The sequence below is a fragment of the Harmonia axyridis genome, chromosome 4 (assembly GCF_914767665.1).
Source record: "Harmonia axyridis chromosome 4, icHarAxyr1.1, whole genome shotgun sequence".
In the NCBI taxonomy this organism is placed as follows: Eukaryota; Metazoa; Arthropoda; class Insecta; order Coleoptera; family Coccinellidae; genus Harmonia; species Harmonia axyridis.
Window position 1 is genome coordinate 42,420,684 of NC_059504.1, and position 24,183 is coordinate 42,444,866.

A 24,183-nucleotide genomic window follows, 5' to 3' on the forward strand; every position below is an offset into this window, starting at 1 on the left:
TTTTTAATTATTTCAAAGATCAATCGATACACCTGATTCAGTGAATTTTGCCATCCACATATCAATCAAATATATTGGGTAGTTCAAAAGTTATAAGAAATTGAAAATATTGGTAAATTCATAAACCACTCTGTATCTCGGCTATGGAAAAGATTAGACCTATCATAATAGGTTTTTTGGACTCGTCTGAGGTAACTCTATCTCAGGTTAACGTATGTACATTAACCAATGAAACACCCTGTATAGGTTTGTTAAATACATTCGGACAGATAGGATATTCAGTAGATACGCCAGGGTGCATGCCAAATTCTCGAATAGTGGCAAGCACGAGAGGTATATGTAAGAATATTTCTCGAAAAAAAATTCACTCAGTTTTAATTGATTTGATATTAACTCTAAATCAAATGAATCGAATCTTTCTGACAATCTTCCCGACTACTAGGGTATTTTCAGGCTGCGTTGATATTAAAAAATATCGGTTAGTTGCTCAGTGATATGTATCATATGCGTTATATGGTTGGTTGAAATTCTTTCAGGGGAAAAGTCAACGAGACAATACTCATTGTCCAGTGGAACAGTGCATCAATAAAAATATCTGCGTGATACGATATCAAATAATCGAGTGTTTTCTTTCAATGGCGAAGTGGGGATGGTCACACTGTGACTTGACAGTCGATGTCCAAAATTAGTCGTACTCCAACTGGCATGGGATATAAGACCATTTCGCTTGAAAATGAATACGAACATTTCATTCCATTTTATGCAAGGAAAATATCTACTAAAATGAACGACACAATTAATGAGATGTGTGGGATGATGATGAAACCAGTGCATGTCGTTCTAGTAAACAAATGGCAAAACAAGCCATTCTGATATTTTTCCTGTTTATTCTCTCCGAAAAAGTTAAGGAAAGCACTGACGTGAATCAGAAGCTGTTGGGCACCCGTTCATTAATGCGTCAATTGCACCTTCGACGACTTTAGAAAAGTATATAGTTAAATGTGGTTTCTAAGAGAAAATTGACGCTCAAAAATTCGTGCTTCACGTCAGTGTTTTCCTGATTTTTCAACTTTTTCAGGTAAAAAATAGCTTCTCAGCACATGCAGAATGGCGAATTAACGTCTTCAATAAACTGAAATTATTGGGAATTGTAGATTCTTTATTAATAGGTCTTAAACTTCGAGCGGTAGGTTTACGAGCCCTTTTTCGAAGACGATATGCAGACCATGTACTAAAAGGCACTTAGACACTGCGAGTATGAAAGCGAGACTTATTAGTTTTATTTATTTTACTTACTCGGGACAAAACGATGGAAAAATCAATATGAGAAAAGTTAAATTTTACAGTTACAGGCGATAAGAAGATGATAGCATGTTGAGTGTTAGCAATTAATTGGTCAACGTCAGTTGAGTGGTATTGATATGGAAAACATTCGAAGCGTGAGAAGTTTCTCACGCTTATTTTCCTTATCTTAGTTCTAACTTCTAATCTTAGTTGCTAAGTTATCAATTGAAAACTTAGCAACTGAGAAAACACCAAATAATTTCTTTTGAGGGCAATTCCAATGAGACTGAGAAAAAAAAAGCTCACTTTAAATTGAATGATCTTAGAATTGATCAGTTAGCCGCGAGAATTTCATGGAAAACTCAAAAATCAAGGTTCGGCAAGATTTTTGGTCGGTACGAAAGGAATCAAAAATACAAGATATAATTATTATAATGTGGAAAGGCTAACGAGCGAATTGTTTGTAAAACAAGGAGAAAGAATCAGGACATACCGTCAAGGAGAAGTGCTAACAGTAGACACGTATTTCGGATTCAACAGTACGCTGAAAAAGTGTTAGGATGAGCAACACTTGAAGGAAAACAACAAACAAACGGAGTTAACAAAAGAAGCCAGCCGTCCATTTGTGGTTTGAGCAGGAAGACCCAATGAGTTTTCGGGAACCAACCAAACCTTCTTGGAAGCTATATCAATCAAGGTAGTTTTAAGGAGCAGTTTAAGAGAATAGGTTAGGAGAGTCAGTACGAAAGATCTTTCTTTTTTATCCTGAAATACTCCAGTTAAATATTTTCAAAGGTACTTGGTCTCTTCTGACGAGAAAACACAAATTCATATCCCAAATTTTTGACTAGCAATTTATATTCACATACGTGTCTTACATCAGGACAGTAACTAATTTATCCCAACCTCAAATTGTAGAAAATGAACGAAATTTGTCTTCGTCAGTGTAAGTGTAGGACAGGGACGTATGGCCGGTAATGAACTGGACTCACATTCCAGGTGATGTGAAGGCAGTTAGGACTTCAGGCCTCCAATTAGGTAGAAGCAACTGTTTCAATCTCTCTGGCTGTCTGAATTGGGTTAACGGTTAAGCTGGTGATATAAAGCGATGAGAGGAATCAGTGAGGGTTAAACGAGAGGTACGAGGATGTGATATCGAAGAAAATTTATCCTTCCGATTCGTCTACTTCGATTGGTTAGGGTCGATTCAATACTTCTAGATTATGTGCCTAAGTTTCACGAAAGATATCTTTCATTCAATGGGTGTTTTTGATAGCTTGAAATCTTCAAACAATAATACAAGGCATATACAAAGTAGCAATTAATTTATATCGAAAAATTGACAATGTTGCATTTTCCCTATATTTGCACCATTGAACCAATAAAATGATGTTATAATAATCTTACGAATATAAACTGCTCTCTGCTTCCCCACAGCACCGCACTGTATAAGGATGTAAAGGAACAGGGTATAAGGATTGAAATGAAACAAAATGGGACTTATACAATGCAAACTGACCTTCTAATGAACTGTAATCCTAATATATTTAAATGTCCGTGAATTGAACCGAAACCGTTGTATTAAACACCGAAAACTTTATATTACCAAACCTCAACTATTTTTTCCGACAACCGATACATCTCATTACTTTTATCTGACAAAACATACGTCTCGATTTCCCAGAATCCGCGACGTTGCCAAAACTTAACATTATAATAATTCAAAAAGGGCTAAAACAGACAACTTTGTGTCTATTCCTTCACAATAATATATCTGTATGACATATTCAGTTCATTTTTGTCTTGGAATATATTCCAAATCTAAAAATGACAAAATTAATAATCAACCAAAAGAAAATTCAAAATAACTGAAACTGTACAATTTCAGTAAGCGGTTAACAAATTGAATAGGTAACTAAATCAACATAAAGACAGACGTACGTTTCGGAATTTTTGTATTTAATAATACAATTTTTCCTCATCAGTGCCTAATAGATCTACCAAATTACTGAATTTACAAACTCACCACTTGTATATCTACTTCACAAAAATTGAAATTGAGAATCTTCAAACTAACTAAACGTAACGGTTTCTCTAGTAAATTGAAATTGCTATATCAAGATGAAGGCCAATGCAGTTAGTCGGAAGCACCGAATTCATTTTATAAAAAAACGTATTGATTTTGTACCATGACGACGTTCAACGATTTTCGTCTGAAAATTCAACCAATCTGCTTATTTCCCTATGTCTCTGGTTGACATTTGATCTCTCCAAAACTCAATGCATAATGCTCATGCACCTAATTAAATTAGAAATTCTGATGAAAAACTTATTTTCAAATCTTAACTACTGTTGAGTATTAGTTCCTCATTATGCTCAATATTTATTATAGGAACGTTGCTTATACATGAATATGAAAGCATACTTGTATAATTTACTCCCTAGAGATGTAGCTTCTAAGTTCTAAGTTCCGAAAATTATTTCATAGATTGAACTCAACTCAACTTTATTTACTATATTTCAATTAGAGAGAGAATTATAAAATATCCTGAGTGCAGTGTTTGAAACGAGCAAAGAAGCCCAATAATAAATATTTACCTACTCTGCATAACTCAAACGAATTTTTAAACCCAAACAATCTTCTCGAATGAAAAAGAACAAAGTTTGGAAGAATCCACCTCATGAATTAATGTGCACTGGTATTTTTTCATTAAACAAAGTTGAAAAGTCTGAAAGCAAACTTTCACCATAGGTAATCTACTTACAAAACTGATTGATGAACGGAATTCTTTTCCCGACAGAAAAATATATTTTGTACACAATTTACTCCCTGCTTCAGTGAATTGCTGTCATATCATGGATACAATCTATCTTCATTTCTCGTCAACACAAATTGTACTTTTATGGAGAATAATTCCGACGATTTATCATTTCAAACATGAATTCGAATAATACGAGTTCTTTCTGGTATAATTTTAAATTATTTCCAATGATAAATTCGAATTTTGTACTTTCCATATAATAGCAGGTCTTGGATAAACCCAAATTAAATGGAATGGAGAATATACACCTGTCTGTACATAGTTAATCATTATGACTTATGAATTTGGAGATTTCGAATCAAGGAATTGAATTCAAAGAAGAAAACAAATCTGTGCAACAGTGTGCTGCACATGCTATTCTATGGAAAAATGAGGATCTTGTCTGTCACCACGTAAGCATGAGTTTCTGAGTAAAGAAAAAGTTTGTACTATTGTTCTGAATGATCGATATTTCTGAAATTTTGTTCAATTGAGGTACTAACCCAATTCCAAGCGACATGTGTATAAAAAATACTTGTAATAAATTATTATTATTACTGAGGTTATCCAATTTGAAATGATCAAATTCTTTTTGCGAAATCAGATTAAAACCCACATCACTTGATCTGATGGTGTTGAGTTAACCATTAAAAAAGTTTAGTGGGATGAAGTGTCCGTATTCCACAGCCCTACTTCAATAATATGACAAACAGAACTGTAATCCGAAATGTCTTATGTTCAGTTAAAGTTTAGCCATTTAACAATATGGAGCGTTCATCTACTGCTGCACGTGTGAAAAATTTGAAAACTAACTGCAAAAATAATGATTCTGTTGTATCGTTTCGTGCATTGCAATTCTAGTCGACATAATCGTTCATCTGAGCTTACTGTTGGTAAGATAGTGAAAAAATTCAAAGGGAATGGGAATATTACTGATGCCTTAAGGCTAATTCATTATCGAAATGAATGCCCGACCGAAAATATTGCTGCTGTGTGTTAAAGCTTTGAAGAAATTCAAATTTGTATATTCCTCAGCACGCACAACATTCGGGCCTCTCTTACGTCACGCTAAGGCGTATTTTGCATCTAGATTTGCATCTCCATTCATATTGATCATAGCTCAAGCTCATCCATTCACTGTTACAGTTACACCAGCCTCATTTTAGAATGAGCAAGGTCTAATAACATCACCAACTCAAAAATCGCACCAAACAGTTACACATTGAGGATGGAGAGGCTTCTCAATAATCATTCTTGGATATTCCGAGCCCTGAATGTGACAATTCGGCTCATATTTCCACCTAGGAAGCTAAGTTCTCTGTAGTGAAAATGGGCCTCATCACTGAAGATGATTTGTTGATGAAAATATTTTGATTCATTTCAAGCACCTAATCAGCGAAGATACGACGTAACTGCTGATTCACCGGCTTGATTAAACCGAGCTATTCAAAATGGAACCTTTTATTCAATAACCTGGTAGAATGCTCCACTACAGAACTGTATCAATTTCAACGAAAAGATGATTATGAAATTCTTATAATTTTGGACCAATCACCACTAATTCTGATAAGCACTCAGATATATATCAATATTTTTTTGCTGACTTGACAGCGCTGAAGAGTATCTCATGGTAAGACATTCTAGAAATGCTCGAATAATAAAAAACTTTTGATTTGAGATGCTGTGTATTCATCTCGTTTTGAATACCTGGAAATAATGAGGATATAAATGTATATTTCATGACCAACATAAAAATTTCTCAATCAAAATTACAATGTGATTATCCTAAAATTATAGTGAGTTGTTCATATTGGTTTTATTGTTTTCGATGGCATAATAATTCGAACAGAACTGTGATCTTAAGCGCCATATGTTCAGATGGAGGTTAGCCCTTCAGCAATATGTATCGTTAATCTACTGCTGAACTTAATTAAAATTTTTAAGACTCACTACAAAAATAATGATTCTGTAGTAAGTACGTCTCGTGCATTTCTTGGAGATTATAGTCGACATAATCGCCCATCTGAGAGTACTGATGTCCAAGACCCATGTATCGTCGAAATGCACGCTTGACCGAAAATATTGATAAAGAAGATCCAAATCGATCCATTCAACGCTCGGACAGCATTTGTAGCTCTCTAACGGCACGTAATCCCTTATTTTACATTTAGATACGCATCTTCATCCACATAAAATTAAGTTGACACAAGAACTGAAGCTAGCTGGGTACTTGAACTATAACGTTTGGATCAAGGTTTTAAGCATCGATTTTCTTCAGAGACGCAGCTCATTTTTGACATATTGGGCGGTAAACTAATGTAACTGCTGAAAAACCATTACATCCTCACAAAGAGTCACTGCCTGTTGTGCCATTTGGTCTGGTGGAGTAATTGCCAGTACTTTTCCGAAAATGAAGAAGGTATCACCCAATTTTTATCACTGTAATCAAATGATTACCGTTTTATTTTTAACTGAAATTAATGAAATGAAATCTGAAGAAAAGTGGTTTCAGCAACAAGCCACACAATAGGACTCGTTTTGGCTTTTTTGCAAGAATACTTCCTAGAGCGCATAATTTATCGTTTCGGCAATGTGAATTGGCCACCAAGATCTTGTGATTTATCGCCTTTGGATTTTTTTTTTTGAGGTGATGCGAAGGATTGTGTACATGTCAATAATGCACAGACTATTGATGATGTGAAAAACATCATCCGTCAAATTAATGGTGAGATATTGCCCGAAATGTGCTGGCGAGTCATCGAAAATTACCTCCTGTAAGAGAATAATTAATATTAATTAATTAATATATTATTAATAATATATTTAATAGTTAATAATACGAGGAGGACATTTGAATTAATTATATTGAAATAAAAATTTGATCGATATTCTAAATGACAGTGAGTTTTATTGACGTGTGCTTTCAGAACCACCAAATATATGACTTATGGCCAGTTGCACCATTTTCCTAAACGTTGATTAAAATTTAAACATTGATTATATCCTGATTTCTCTTAAGAAATCAGAAAGCGAATCAGAAAGTAATCACGTTTAAATTTTTTATCGATGTTTAGGCGAATGGTGCAACTGGCCATCACAATTTAGATGAGCAGGAATTGATCGGTCAGAACCTATAAAATATCAGAACATTATGGCAACTTCTGACCGTAATCTTATATACTTGCAAATTCATTCCTAGAAAAATAAAGGACTAACCTCGGGACTAACTGTTTCCATGTTATATCGCATTGTCTACCATTGTTCATATTTTAAACTGCAAAGGTTTAAACATATTTGGAATCAATACACTAATTTTATTTTTTTTCCAGATACATGCCTCCAGTAACACCCTCTCAGTGGCAAAATACTCGGTTAGCGGACAGATTCGGTGCTGTGTGTCCTCAAAGACCTCCTGATATCGGCAACCGAACAGAAGCCCTCTTGGAATTCCCAAGGGGTCGGTTATTGTACTTGGAGAAATTGCTCCCTTTACTTGCGAACCAGAGTGAAGACTGTCTGTTCCTTAATATTTATGTGCCTAGAGCTGGTAAGTGTGTTAATTGTTTCCTCCTGAATATTAATAATTTCAGAATACCTGCAAATTTCTTATTGTTTTAACAGCGTAAATAATATGAGCTGCGAGTTTCAATGAACTCTGGCCAACTGATCAATTCATTGATTTGGTTTGAATCGTATGGTAGATCCAAAAATATTGAAATTACAGAGATATGATTTCATTATGATATTCAGCACTATGAAAATTGTTAAATCCACTTTGGAATTTTTGAAAAGCAGATCAACCAGGCAACGTTAGTTGGGAATACGTTTTTTGACGTTGATTTTTCCTACTAACCACCAAAACACATTGACATGTTGAAAATATGGCAGATTTCCAAATCTTCGTCTCTTCCTACAATATTGTCAAGATTCAAAAGAAATTCAAATTGTCAGATCGATTTGAAACTCGACAACTGGGCTAGAACTATTCGTTTAAAATACCAGGAAAGAAACATTCAACCAAATAATCAAATCAAGAAGGAACGGAATGAAATATAAAATAATTTCTAATAATTCTAATACCCAAGTCAATTCCAATAATGACATAACCTTTTGGAATTCAAAATCGACGGTTCATATGGAAGTAGGATTGGTAGCAAGAATCGAGCAACACCATTCTTGGAATCTGATTGTTGCACCCCAGATTCAAGGCAACAAAAACATCTGCAATGATCGGCATTGGATATCTACATATCAGAGCGTCTTGAAAGTGAACCCAATAATCCAACAATTTCAAATGGTCACAAATATTCTAAAAGTTGAATATTTCAAAATTAATCCAACTGTTTGAGTAAAAGTTTCTCCAATAAAGGATTTCATTTCGAAGAGCCCGCTATCTGGGCAGCTGTCACTTTCTAAGAATTATTTTCTTCGAGAAAATACGACACCATAACTAAAAATCGAATGATACCTGCTTCAACTACGCAATGAAAATGTTTCAATTCGCTATAAAAATTATGCAAATTATTCAGTCATAGTTTACAAAACAAAAGCAGTTTTGAGTCGTCGTGAAGCACCTACTCGGGCGACAATAGTGAGATTAGTGGACAAATTTGAGCTGTTGGGACAAATTAGTGAAGTGGAAAACCCAGGTTTGTGGATTTCTGGTCAATCTTGGGAATTAGGCATTACACAAATGTCATTACAGCGTATTTTCAAAGAAGACTCTGATCTTAAGGCTTTTAAAGTTCGGTTAACACAATAACTCAAGCCGGTCGATCACCAGTAACGTTATATCTTTGCTAATTGGGTCCTTGGAATGCATCAAAATGATCCGGATTCCCATCGAGAAATTATCTTCAAGATGAAGCCCATTTCTAACGCGGAGGCTACGTTAATAAGCAGCATCGTCGCATACAAGAAAGATTGTTGAAAAGCATCTGCATCCTCACTGTTTGGTGGGGTTTTTGGGCTGGTAGTTTGATTGAACCAAAATGAGGCTGGTATATCTGTTACGGTGAATGGATTGCGCTTCCATGCTATAATAAATGATTTTTTCGGGATTGTAAGATATTGTTGTACCCGACGTTTATTTCTAATGAGGCAGTGTTACATACAATACAACCAACTAAACAATCGCAATTTTGCAAGAAATGAGTTTTGTGGCTGTTTTATTTCTATGAAATATTATCACGATTGGCCACCGAAATCTTGGGATTTAACACCTCCAGACTTTTTTCTTTGGGTCCACGTGGAAGTTAAAGTCTATGACAATGTTCCACAATCAATTCAAGATCTTGAAGAAGAAATTATCAATCAAGGACATGCAATCGCAAATGTGCAAATTGATCATAGAAAGTTTCATGAAAAGGATATGGTGCTGCAAATATAGTCGTGACGGCCTTTTTGTTGGTATCGTATTCCATAGTTAAGAGCAAACCTTCCTCTTCACAAAGAAAACATCAATTGATTTCTCCTGAAATATACCATTTTTTCAATATCGAAATTAAACCTCTTATTGAAAAACCGTTTAGATGATACTTATGTTCAAGAATGAAATTTCAGATTATAAAGCAAGTTTTGAAATGTAAAGGGTGTTTTTTTTAGAGCTAAAGAACTTCAAATTGCAATAAAACAACGGTGGAGTATTCGATTGACATGAATTTTATTTATCCGCAAGATAATCTTGTGGCATTACATCTTAAATATGATTTCTGGCATATGACCGCCACGGATGGCTCGGATGTAGTCCAATCTGGACGTCCAATTTTCGATGACGTTTTCCAACATTTGTGGCCGTATATCCGCAATAACACGGAGAATGTTGTCTACAAATGGTCAAGGAATTGTGGCTTATCCGCACAGAGTCATAGACCAATGACTTTACATAGCCCCACAGAAATTAGCGGTATTAAATCACAAGATCTTGGAGGCCAATTCACAGGTCCAAAACGTGAAATTAGGCGGCCACCAAACGTGTCTTTCAATAAATCGATTGTGGCACGAGCTGTGTGACATATTGCGCTGTCTAGTTGGAACCACAGCTCCTGGACATCGTGGTTGTTAAATTCAGGGAAGAAAAAGTAAGTAATCATGGCTCTATAATGATCACCATTGACTGTAACGTTCTGGCCATCATCGTTTTTGAAAAAGTACGGACCAATGATTCCACCAGCCCATAAAGCGCACCAAATAGTCAGTTTTTCTGGATGTAACGGTGTTTCGACATACACTTGAGGATGAGCTTCACTCTAAATACGGCAGTTTTGTTTGTTGACGTAGTCATTCAACCAGAAGTGCGCTTCATCGCTAATGGACATAGTTCGCGATACGTATTCCGCACAGAACCATTATTTTCAAAATAAAATTACACTATTTGCAAGCATTATTGAGACGTGAGTCTATCCATGATGAATTGCCAAACCAAACTGAGAATAAATCATTCAACAGCTGTTAAATCGGTCACCATCTTGAACAGTAATGCCAACTTAAAGTTATATACCTCGAAAAAAAAACACCCTATACTATAGTTTAATGATTCTGTACTGTATCTTTAGGATCTAGCAGACACAATTCTTGCGAGGTAATCGAGGTTATACTAATGCAAAAAGCACATTCCCCAGACGTCAGCTTCACTCCAATTGTTGAGTTGCTGTGTATCATTTTTAAAATGGGCAGACATCTGGAAACAATAACTCTAGCAGCCGGAAGAGATGGAATGTACGAAAAAGGTAGACGATGTTTTTTCAAGTCCCAGACATGGTCTGTTCACATTTGTCGTTATTCCTGACACTTGGTAATGAATGGGGAAGACTTACGTTTAACGGAAAACATTTCAGGAGTTTTCACGAAACTAGCTCCGAGAAAAATCAGACCTGCAACCTTGCGGTCGGCCAGAATGAAGTTCTGAAAAATAATAATGCCATTTCTTAATGTTCCCGTCAGGTTACGAGAAGTTTTTCACGAGAAGAGCCCGTAGTTATATCTCTCACTGGAGTTTGAAGGCGCAAAGGCTAACAAGATTATTATTAATACTTTGAAATATGAAGGCGTCGTTATGGAAATGTAATTTCGTAAAGTTGCCGACAGCTCATTGTGAAAATTTATACATAAAACTGAAAATATTGTTCTGAATAAGATGGGGTATAAACTGAGTCATCAAGAATTTTATGAATTCGAAGAGAGTGCTATCAGATATATGGACGTAGGTACATGGTGTTCTACAAGTTTTAAGACAAACAATCAAACATCAACATAATATAATAGTTTAATTCATTTTGAATATTTTTTTAATGTGATAGGTTCAATTCTTGTCGAAGTTATCAGAATTTGAAATGATTCATTTTCATGTTTGAATCAAATGTGAGCCGACTAATGAAATGACAGCAAATTGAGACTTAACTAAGATGCATAGAATACCTGGTGTGTTTACTGATTCGATTTCGTTTCAGACTTTTTGAGAGACCCACCTGTTGCTTTGATGGTCTGCTTCACCAGAGTGCTTTAAGGTGGCGCTCTTTAAAAATTTTCGAATTTCCGCATCTGCCTGGTGCCGTTTAAAAAGGAAATACTGATTTTAGACACTGCAAACATTCACAATAAATTACAATTCAGTTCATATCGAATTTTTACTCAAATGAATGGAATATAATGACAGACCATAGAATATAAAGTATTATTGTTCTATACTCAAAGTTCACGACAAGAGCGTAGAAATAGGGGGATAGTGGGGGTCATTACACGGTGTTCCTAAATTGGAGATACAAATGAAAATGACAGATTTCCGCATCATTTTAAGAAAAAAGGTCTTTTACATGAGTCCCCAAACATTTTGTTCTGAGATACATGTGTTAAAGTTTAAGTTTTTTTCTCGTATAACCTTTCCTCCACAAGATATTTAATATGAATTGGCCATAGATATTCCAGTTTAAAGTTTCCACCATGTTATATGCTAAATTTGAATGCAAATCTACAGGGTGATATATTCTCTGGAAGGATGCCTGCTTCCTTCCTCCAAAACTATATTTAGGTGAATGGCTGTTAGTTTAGAAAAATGTAGAAAAAAACTCTGGTCCAGTACTTACTACACTTTTTGGTTTGTTATAGTTTTGTCGTATCTGCTATCGATTTCGAGAAAAAATCACTAGTAATCCTCAGGAAAATCCAAATTATCATAAAGATCCAGCTAGTAAGCTCTAATGAATGCATTAATTATAAGTTTGCGTATTTATTTACCTAATCTGTAGCGAAGATTAATGAATATTTGATAAACTGTACGACACACTAGAAACAACCTGTATATTGAAAGCAAAGCGTTTGTGGGCTCATATTCATGAAACTTTTTTTTCTCGAAATTATCCAAGTAATTTCTCATTTTCCTTTGAAACTCTTATTTGAGAACACCCAGTATAAGGTAAGAACAACCGAATTAGTAACAACAAAAATTATTTCGAGTAATTTGGTTCAAATTTCATTATCAAACTTCTTTTTCTAACATTACAGATATGAATAAAGGTAGTCAAAAATTTTTTTTTCGATTATCCCTCCCCAAGAAAAAAAATATCTACGCCCTTGGTTCACAAAAGTCGAGAATTGAGAGAAATGTCAAATGTAAACGATGTATGCGCCATCTGAAACAGACCGTGATCTCTCGGAATCAAGTAGGTATAAATCTGAAAAATCTCCCGTTTTTTCTGAAAGTTTTACAGGTATAAGTAGACACACCAGGTTTTCTATGCATCTTAGACTTAACAAATTGATAATAATCAAATTCAAATTGGAATTTAACACATACAAATTGGGAATAATCAAATTCAAATTGAGACAACATTCATTTTCAGGTGAATTCGTTGTATGAATTAACAATGCGAAGTAATATTTTTTTCAACAAAAAGCATTCGTTTGGTGCAGAAATCCTCATCGTTGACTCAGATTCTTGTTGCCACCAGCACTCATGATTTTTGTTAAAATATCACTTAGCAACTTGTTTTTTCGAATTTTTTCAAAGGAAAAATAAGATGCTTTTATGATATTCCTTACTAATATTTTTAGTCGTAAATGTGGGAGATGTAGAACATTTTTTCAATCAAAACTCCACCACCCATCTAATGCGAGCAGTTTTTTATAAGGAATTGTTTTTTCAATCGAAATTTTCGAGAATATTCATGAATTTTGCAATAAATGTTAATTCTTCTCAGTTTTTGATGAGAATGTTCCATCAATTGGTCAGCCAGTAATTAATTTTGAGGAAATACTAGACTAGATAGTTTCATGTGGACCCCCTGGTATATCAGGACTGTTCAAGTTCATACTTGAGATTCATTCAAAGTAATTTTAGAATTTCATCTCGCATCGAAGATGATTTCCTATTGCAGAGCATTTCGGAATATTGAATAGAATGGCATCTATGTATATTACATATGTACGTATCATTTGGAGTGTACAGAATTATTTCCTGCGTATATATTGACATAGGTTTCTACACATAGAGAATAGTAAATGCCTCTTCAGATTATAACTCAACCTGATTAACCCTTATTGGCACAGAGATCAGCGAAGATATTTTGCACGGGTGGCACGACAAATAAAAGTTCATAATTACTTATGTTTTTGTATTTATTTAGGAAGAAATATGAATATATAATGAAAAATCAATGTAAATTTTTTTCCAAAAAAATCGTGGGACCCTATAGGAGGTGGTACATATAGTGTACCACTATGCCTGAAAGATAGAAATGAAAGTTACTTGTCGAATTATTTACAATGAGTAATTTTACATTTGAGTGAAAATCCTGGAAGCATGTTTTCGTTTTGGACAAACACAAAGGAACTTTACAAATTGTACAGGTCCATTCAGTTCTCACTTGATTAATTTTTGTGCTGCATACTGCGCATCTTCTTCTGGTGCCTCTTCCAGGTTGATGTGCTGAACTGTCAAGTCTGACTTCTATGGATACTTGCGGTTTATGCTTCTTAATTTCTAATGGACTGTTGTCTCGTTTTCTTTTTAATGAGACAAGTCATCACTGATGTCATCTTCGACGTCTTGAACCAAATTTTCGATACAAATTTCATTCCGCAAGGGATGTTCTGACTCGTCAGCTTCGTCCTCGTCAACAATAGATTCTGCATCAGATGGAATATTTTCTATTTCCTCCATAAACTCAGCATGGGTTAGTCCTTTCAATGTGAATGGCAAATATATTCCATTGTATCTGGAATAATAGTTCATGACCAACCCTTATATACGTACGGCGCAGTGGTACATATAAAGTACCACTACATTCTAGACAAAATTTAAATATACTTACTTGATGAAAACTATTCTTGAAGCTTATAGGATAAACACACTCAACAAATAAATTCAAATGAAAAAAAGACGGTACTTGTTCACAAAAAAATTGGTTTGCATATAAACGTGTACTATCCTGCAAATGCGTCGCAGAAACTAATGTTTGATAAAAGGGATGTTTACGTTTGCGCACAAGATATGCGTATTATGCATATATGCACGCGATGCATTAGGAGGTACACTTTTAAAGCTTCCGTGCCGTATCAAATTTGCGATGAAATGAGTGGTATGTTATATGGACCACTCTGCTGCGCTTGTTCGGGAAAAGGTGGTACAATTTTTGTACCACTGTTCCAGTAAGGGTTAAGCTGATGTCTGTCGTCTCCAACTGTCAGAGAATACTGCTGGATATATCTTACCTTTATAAGCACCCAGTCTGAATTATATGGATGACAGTCCTGAATTCCCGGATTTAGTTGACTTTCATGCTCCTACAAGGTTATCAAGTTTTATTCCTTATGTCTACCATAATTTTATTAGAACTAAGAAGCAAGCACTTTTATGTGATTTATATGGATAGATATAAACAAAGTGGATTCGATTCTTGAGTAAACATGTTGAGATACAAATTACGAATAAAAATTAAGTGTTAGGATCATTAAAATCAGGCAACCCATTTGGACTAAGCAAACGTTTGATCTACACCGAACAGTAGGCGTTATGGTAAGGGATGCTATTGCACATGCAAGTAGATAGTAGATAGAAATAGTGGAGCCATATGATCCACCCCTCAATTTAACCGGCTCAAGAATCCAATATTTCAGCAAGATAATGCCCGACCTCAAGTTGCCAGAGTTATTTTAATCTTTTTCGAAGCCGCTCAGATCCCCCGATCTTTCGCCCATAGAGCATGTTTGGAACATCATGGGTAGAAGGCTTGGAAATTCACCTCGGTCCAGACGGACTTCGGCGGCTCTGACAGATGAAGTACTGGTAGCTTGGGATAGTATCCCTCAAGGAGAAATAGACCATCTTATTGTATCAACGCCGAGAAGTGTTGGGGAGTGTATAGATAATCGCAGTGCCCAAACACATTATGAACAAATTTTTTTTTTTAATTGTAAACGCTTCGTTTTTGTCTCCAAATATCGATTATTCACTTCTTGCTATACTATCTATGTTTTACCGAAAAGAATTTCAAATTCAAACAGCTCCTTCTGGGTGTTGCAGTTTCTTTGTCAGTTAGTAAATATTTCCCGCATTTCTATATGCTGTTACTGCGTTGGGTGGTTGAAATTTTGTACATTCATGTTAATGATATACAGGCTGGTCACTTTTTCAATGGGATTGTATTGGTAACTTTTAAACCATAAAAGTTAGATGGTCGGTCAAATTGAGAAAAAGTTGCATGCATAGAAGCATTATCAAGCAGTTCGAACAAATCGAGATTATCAGGGCCGGTTATTGAGATATCATAAGAAAAGTAAATTCTGTCATTTGATTTTTCTTTTTTCCCACTTTATTTCGAATATTATCAAAAAATGTTACAGGAATTTTTTATTCGACAGTAAATTGTTCTCAATTTGACGTAATCAGATTTCGTATCCAACGTTTCGTGCTCTCTGGGCCACCCTCATCCTCATTTTTTTCAATACGGACCTGTATATTTTATGACACTTTTCAAAATAACTTTTAACGCTGAATTCAACGATATATCATACAATGTCATTCAAAGTTGATTTTCAGATGATTTTGACCCTTATCCAATTTTCTTTGGGTCAGATCTGTAGTGAATGCAATTTTTCAAAAACTGCTGTTAATAAAATAGTCAAGAGACGCAAATACAATGATTTCAAATCTGAATACCAAGCCTTGCAAAACTTATATCGTTATGTTATCAAACTAAAGTTCGATTCTGTAATTTGTTTCAACGGAACAAATGACAAATCCAACAATAGTGATTTCTCGCGAGATTGAGAATGTATTGGAAGGTATTCAAGAAGACGAAATAAAAAAATGTATAAGAAGTATGAGTTCCGGAACCGTTAAGTGCATTTTACAAAATGGTGGAAATTTCGAACATTACTTCATTCATATTCATTTACTTTCGAATAATCATTCGATTTTTCTTTCATTAAATGATAATTCGTATAAATATTATGAATTGAAATATGTAAATAATTATTACTTGTTTCTTGATTTGATTTTGATATGTTCCATTTAGTTCAAGATGAGTAAGATGATTTTCTCATCGAAATGTATTGCATGTTGTTAATTAAACTAAACCTACCTAAATGTAATACAAATCCGACCCAAAGAAATTTGAATGAGGGTCAAAATCACCTGAAAATCAACTTTGAATGACATTATATGATATATCGTTGAATTCAGCGTTGAAAGTTATTTCGAAAAGAGTCATAAAATATACAGGTCCGTATTGAAAAAAATGAGGTTGACGGTGGCCCAGAGAGCACGAAACGTTGGATACGAAATCTGATTACGTCAAATCGAGAACAATTTACTGTCGAATAAAAAATTTCTGTAACATTTTTTGATAATATTTGAAATAAAGTGGGAAAAAAAGGAAAAATCAAAATGACAGAATTCACTTTTCTTATGATATCTCAATAACCGGCCCTGATAATCTCGATTTGTTTGAACTGCTTGATAATGCTTCTATGCGTGCAACTTTTTCTCCATTTGACCGACCTTCTAACTCTTATGGTTTAAAAGTTACCAATACAATCCCATTGAAAAAAAGTGGCCACCCTGTATATTGCCTATGTGATGACACACATTTCTCACGGCATTTTTCTGAGTACCGAATATTGAAGTAATATTCGAAAGAGAGCTATGGTCCAAATATAAAGCATTCGAAATTATATATGATATCCAGACTAGACCACTTGATCCATCAGATATTTCACGAATCTAACGAACTATCGCTATGCTTTCGTACTGATTAAAGTAATTCTAATTCCAACACGCAGTTTGCGAATTTATCGCTAGAACCTGTTCGGAATCTATGACCGGAATTTATTTACCGTAAAAACTAATATATTGCGTCCGTTTTTCACCCCAACAATCGGAACAATTGATTTCATAGCGGCGTTCTCCTATTTATCAATCAATATTTGATTTGTATGCGCCGAATGTATGCAACGTCACTTTAAAATTTATCTGCACCTATCAATTTCCGATGAACGAGCTTGATTCGAATCATTCGTTTCTGTTCTGTAGTTTTTTTCACCTGGTGCGATGCATTGCTCGATATATTATATTGAATGCGCACCAGATATAGGGTGCGGCAACAAAATTTTGTTTTCTCTAATTCTTTGGTTATTCCGTTCATTCTTCCACATCTTGTAGAACAAAATCGTGCGAGAATATATCAGAAACGCACAGTTTTCATGGTTATATTTTATTATTATATGTTGGTACTCCGAACTTTCCGCCACTGCTTTATCTGTCAATTCATCGTCAATTTGCCTTAAAGAAATCAGTTCTGCCAACCAAGATTTTTTAATGCCAAAATCACTAATTGGTATTTATGGAAATATTTCATTAATTTCAATAAAAATACAATGAATTAGAGAAAATAATGTATAATACTACCACTAGTTCATTCAAAAACTCGCCACTTCGTGGCTCGTTTTTGAATTTTGAACTCGTAGAAGAATATCAATGCCTTCTGCACTTATATTATAAATAACTATTCTGAAACACAACAGAGTCACAAGAGAATAGAAAGAAGAATAAAATATCGGGTATATTATGCTCACTCCATTAATATGTTAGGACAAAGCAGTTTTGAATATTTCACTATATTTCAATGTTATATAAAAAAAGTGACAATAATAAGTGTATATGTAAATAATAATAAAATTCCAAAAATCTAATTTGAGTGAATTATGCGCCGTTGTGTTCGATAACTTGTTTCTAACAGGTTTATGAAACCAAACATGTATGTAATATGAACCAATCTATACGTCAGCGGTTATTTGAATACCAGAAATAATGCAAATTTTGAATTTGACTCATACTACTGAATTATTGTTCAAATGATAATTTGCACTGACATGATATTAATAAGCCTGAAAAAGGAAATAATATTCCTGAAATGTATAAAGACGTACAACTGTACTTCAGAAGTTTTTTTCAAAATTCGAAGATGAAAAACTGATCAAACATTTATGATGAGTATTGTTCATCGCTGGCCACTACTTTCTCCCATCTTTTGGGCAGTGTACGAATCCCGCGTTGGAAAAACTGGTCATCTTTTGAAGTGATCCAGAAATCGATCCAATTTTTCCCTTCTTTATGAGACTGGAAGTCTGCTGGCCGTGTACCATTGATCGAAATAAGTGATAGTGTAAAGGAGCTAAGTCGGGAGAATAAAACGGGTGGGGTAGAAATTTCCTCTTCCACCGCGTAAAAAAAACTGGACATCTCTGAAGCGATTCGGGAATCAATCAATTTTTCAACTTCTTCATAAGACCGGAAGTGCTGGTCAGCCAGGCCGTGTGCCGTTGATCAAAACAAGTGATAGTGCGAGAGATAAACGTCTGGACAATACGGCGAGGAAGGTAGGATTTCCATTTCAACGTTTCCAAATATGTCTTGACCACTTTCGACACATGAGGTCAAGCCTTATCATGCTGTAAAATAATTTTTTCATGTCTCTCGTTGTATTGCATCCGTTTGTCTTTCAAGCTCGGCTCGAACTCATTAATTGCCTTCGATACCGATCGTGATTGTTTCAATCGGCTTTAACAACTCATATTACACTAAGCCGAGCTGGTCCCACCAAATACGGAACCTGACCTTGGAATCGTGAATATTCGGTTTTGCCGTCGACGTGAAAGCATGGCTGGGATATCCCCATGATTTTCTACGCGTAATATTATCGTAAAGAGCCCATTTTGCGTCTTCAATAACAATGCGATGCAGAAATCCCCTTTGCCTTGCAAGCAGCTGTTCACAAGCAAACAAACGCCGTTCAACATCTCTCAGTTTCAACTCGTACAGAACCCAATTTCCTTGGTTCTGAATCATTCCTATGACTTTCGGGGGTTTTGAGATGGCTTGTTGTGTCACTTCCAATGATCCCGCCAATTCTTGTTGCGTTTAACACGAGTCTTGATCAAGTAATGCCTCCAATTTTGTATATCTTCGAAAACCTTCTCTCTTCCACCGTCATGCGGGTCTTCGACGTCAAAATCACCGTTCTTGAAGCATTGAATCCACTCTTGGCACATTTTTTCAATAATAGCGGCCTCACCATAGGTACTTGAGAGCATTCGATGAGACTCAGCCTCAAATTTATTCATATCAAAGCAGAAATTCGAATCAGAATTTGGCTCTTAAACTGACATGTTTACTCGAGAATAACTTCATGATGCAGACACAAATCGACTGATATTTCAATGGTGTTATTTACGAATACCTAAGTTTATTGTATGACATCTACGATCTATTTATTTTGACTACCTCTTACCGTTACAGCTATCTATTGCAAAACGGTGGAAGCAAAGTTGTACACCTAATCTATAGTAGTATTTGTTTCTGATAGTGACTGAATATCCTCCACCTTCATCTAACGGGCGTTTTTACTGTTCAAGATGGCGACCGATTCAACAGCTGTCAAGTGATTTATTCTCAGTTTGGTTTGGCAATTCATCATGAATAGACTCACGCCTGAACAACGCTTGCAAATAGTGCAATTTTATTTCGAAAATAATGGTTCTGTGCGGAATATGTATCGCGCACTACGACAATTTTATTTTGTTTAGCGATGAAGCGCACTTCTGGTTGAATGGCTACGTCAACAAACAAAACTGCCGCATTTGGAGTGAAGCTAATCCTCAAGTGTATGTCGAAACACCGTTACATCCAGAAAAACTGACTGTTTGGTGCGCTTTATAGGCTGGTGGAATCATTGGTCCGTACTTCTTCAAAAACGATGATGGCCAGAACGTTACAGTCAATGGTGATCGGTATAGAGCTATGATTACTAACTTTTTCATTCCTGAATTGAACAACCATGACGTCCAGGAGCTGTGGTTCCAACAAGACGGCGCAACATGTCACACAGCTCGTGCCACAATCGGTTTATTGAAAGACACGTTTGGTGACCGCCTAATTTCAAGTTTTGGACCTGTGAATTGGCCTCCAAGATCTTGTGATTCAACACCGCTAGACTGCTTTCTGTGGGGCTATGTAAAGTCATTGGTCTATGCGGATAAGCCACAAACCCTTGACCATTTGGAAGAAAACATTCGCCGTGTTATTGCCGATATACGGCCACAAATGTTGAAAAAAGTCATCGAAAATTGGACGTCCAGATTGGACTACATCCGAGCCAGCCGTAGCGGTCATATGCCAGAAATCATATTTAAAATGTAATGCCACAAGATTATCTTGCCGATAAATAAAATTCATATCAATCGAATAATCCATCGTTGTTTTATTGCAATTTAAAGTTCTATAGCTGTAAAAAAAACTCCCTTTATTATTCTTGTACACCTATATAAATTCATTATCATCTTTACCATACTTCAGAAAGCAGCTGTCTAGATGGAGACTTATGGCTTATATTCTGTTTGTTGACATATTCATTCGATAAAAAAATAATTCATTATTGAACAAGATGATAGATTCTTCAGGAACTTCTCCCAGATTCTTAAATTTCAAATGACAAATGAATTTCGGTCGAAGAGAATAACAAAAGAATGAATCAATATTGAAATCATCAATTGGTGTAACCAACAATAGATGAGAAAAGTTTGAATATTCAAACAAAAAAAAATTAAAAATATGAAAAAACGATCTGAGGAAAAGCAAGAGTTCGAACATCTTCAGAATTCCTAAAGAGAAGAATCTTTGAGAAATTAAAAGGGGCTTCAAAAAAGAATATTATCACGCCGATCTACAAATTTAAATTTGAGTTCCGAATCATACGGTTTTTCATTTCAGCCTTCGTTCTTATGCATTCATTTCGCGATAACAACAAAAGGAGTTTTTATTTCTCATTCTTCTCCTCCATTTCAGACAAAGGCCATCGAATATTACCCAACCCCCAAAACAACAAATTACGGTCATCGCTCATCACATTCAACTAGTGGTAGCTTCAGAATTTTCTGTATCAGATATGAATGTTCGGCTATAAAGTGACCCCTGAAAATAATTCCGTAATTCGTTCTACCGCAGTAAATTGCGGATTCTCGCACTTTGCCTTATCCATCATCTTCTGGACACGAAATACAGCCGAAATACATTTACTGAACCCATTTATCATGAAGGTTAAAATATTTGGACAAGGAATATATTTCATAACTTTTGACCAGTCCTGCCCTTGGAAACCAAATATTTGAACGGAAAAGATTGTGGAAATTATGTGTGTAGCTGCGCGAAAACTCGGGGAAATTGTGGTCTCGGAATTGGCCACAAGAAGTTTGTGTTATTTCCAGCAAAAGGAAAATTTTTCTCCCTACTTTTTTCGAGTTTTCATGATATGAGTGTAGGCTTGGTTAATCGATCGTCTAAAGGTATGATTCGATTACTTGGCCTTTCGTCTTTTTCTCCGTGACTTTGTTGGATTTGTAATAATTAAACTCTTTTGAATTATTTACATCTATTTACAACGCCACAATTATACAGTACAACCTCAGTATTGAGAAGATCCCAATAACGTCCTAATCACAAGTTTCTCACTACGGTACTGAATTACCTCTTCAACTCTGATTTTAATTACTCGAAACGTCTTCGAATATCACGTCTTTGTCGTACTTCAAGTTTTCAGTCGTCTCGTCTTTGATTTGTTCGCGACTCGTCTTAATCTAGTCCGCGAACCGTCTTTTCGTCTTACGTCGCCCGAACTTGACTCGTCTTCGACTTAAGTTAAACTGTACCGTCTGTACCCGTCTTCGGTTTAATTTGAACTGTGCTCTCTGCCGATTGAAACTAACCTCTCTCGGCTATAGACCTCCCTTCTCTCGGTTTGACCACACCCTTAGGGAAAGGTACCATCCCCTAGTCCAATAAGGGCTTTTGCCGTACCGCCCACAAAGATCTTCGCGGATTCCTGGAAATCGAATATTCTAGAAGGACTAGAACCTGAAAAACAGATGAAACACATCTGGTAATACCGTCTTGTTCTAGAAATTTCCCAACCCCAGTAAATCTCTTAAGTTTTACAACCGACATGACACATTCTTCGACACCCCGAAGAATTACACATCTTTTTTACATTATATGTACAATAACAATTCGTTTCCTGTAAATCAATTGAAATTGTCATGCCCTCGACACTAAAAGAAACTAATAGGTCTCCAAGCATCCGGTTGATCATCGCAATTATTTACAGGGAACAATAATTGGATCCTACATGAGTGCCTTGATGTTGCGCACGTTCATTCATCGTTCAATATGTGATATGATTCATTATAATGTCACCGTCGTCAGTTATTATATCTAAACGGAGTGTCCTAACATTAGAATTCTCCTGACAATGAGCATACACATTCCAGTTATTATTTGAAATATGCCAACAGAATTTCAAAATTTTTGAATCTGATGCTAAAACATCACTCAGGAAACTCAGGAGTATATCTTTGCTCAACGGTCGGAATTTTATAGTTAAATCTGAAAACAAAAAAAGAAATAGAAAGGAGTTTATAAATGTTTGTTTCCATTAAATGGATTTGAAGTTAGCGACCCATTCTGAAAAAAATCTGAAGCGGAACGAATAGCTAGGAAACTACCATGAAATTAATAAATTGAACAACTGTTCACTAAGTGGTCAATGGTTTCTTCCACACCACACTCACATAGTGGGCTATCAATAGAATGTCATTTGAAGAGCATACTATTGCAATGACCATGACCAGACCTCAGTCGATTAAAAAAAACACCAAATTTTCCTAGGAAGAGTGAAATCTAGAACTTTCTGTGAAGGATCAATGATAAGACCTTTGGTGAAGACATTACAAGAACACTATTCCGAACGCCAAATTTCCTTGTTACTTTCATTAGATTGAAGGAAAGTATCAATCTATAAAAGTTTGCGTGGCTTCAATCTGGTAGTTCTAGTATCTGGGAGGTAAGATACAATTGAAATAAGTTCGAGTAAAAATGAAATTTTCCCAATATTTCTTGACTGCGACCTGTCTACGAATATGAGGCGTAAGTATATGTGATAGCACTGGTAACCAATGTAGAGGTGTGGATCTAATAGTTTCACTGATAATTCTCATAGAGTACATCAATTTCATGAATAGGAACACTATTGATCCATACAGAACAACAGTAGGTATTCAGCAGCAGAAAAAGCCAAGGCCAAAGCTGCCGTACTGAGAGTTCTTATTAAATAAAAACGTTGACTTGCCAGAGACACAAGGTCAGACAATCAATATAGGTAAGACTAAATTCATGATATTCAGCAGGCAACTTCACAATGGCACTACCCTAGTATTTGTTAGAAGCCAAATTGAACGTGTCTCTAGGTTCAAAGACCTGGGTAGTATTACTACAGATGATTTAAACCAGGACTGCGAGAAAAAGTGCCAAATTATAATTACTCAGGCCACTTTTAATAATAGGAGATTCTTTTTTTTGCAATGACAAACTGAATCTGAAGTTAAAACAACGCATGGTTGGATGCTATGTATGGACGGTATTGGTGTAGTGAAAACGTGGATTCTGAAGGTTAGGATGGAACCAACTGGAGGCAACATGTTACAAACGAGAATGTACCACGGGGAGAAAACATTGGAAGGCAACTCTTTACGATAATGAAATGCTGAAAGACAT

General features: G+C 35.5%; 1 protein-coding gene across 2 annotated transcripts in view; it reads left to right on the top strand.

Annotated features, from left to right (window-relative positions):
* The window catches only part of LOC123677556 (neuroligin-1-like), a 536,762-nt gene that overhangs the window by 190,788 nt on the left and 321,791 nt on the right, over positions 1-24,183 (top strand). For both annotated transcript variants that reach the window (XM_045614141.1, XM_045614140.1), the window contains exon 5: positions 7,415-7,632. In XM_045614141.1, the coding sequence (XP_045470097.1) occupies positions 7,415-7,632 (218 nt within the window). The remainder of the gene's footprint in view (positions 1-7,414; positions 7,633-24,183) is intronic.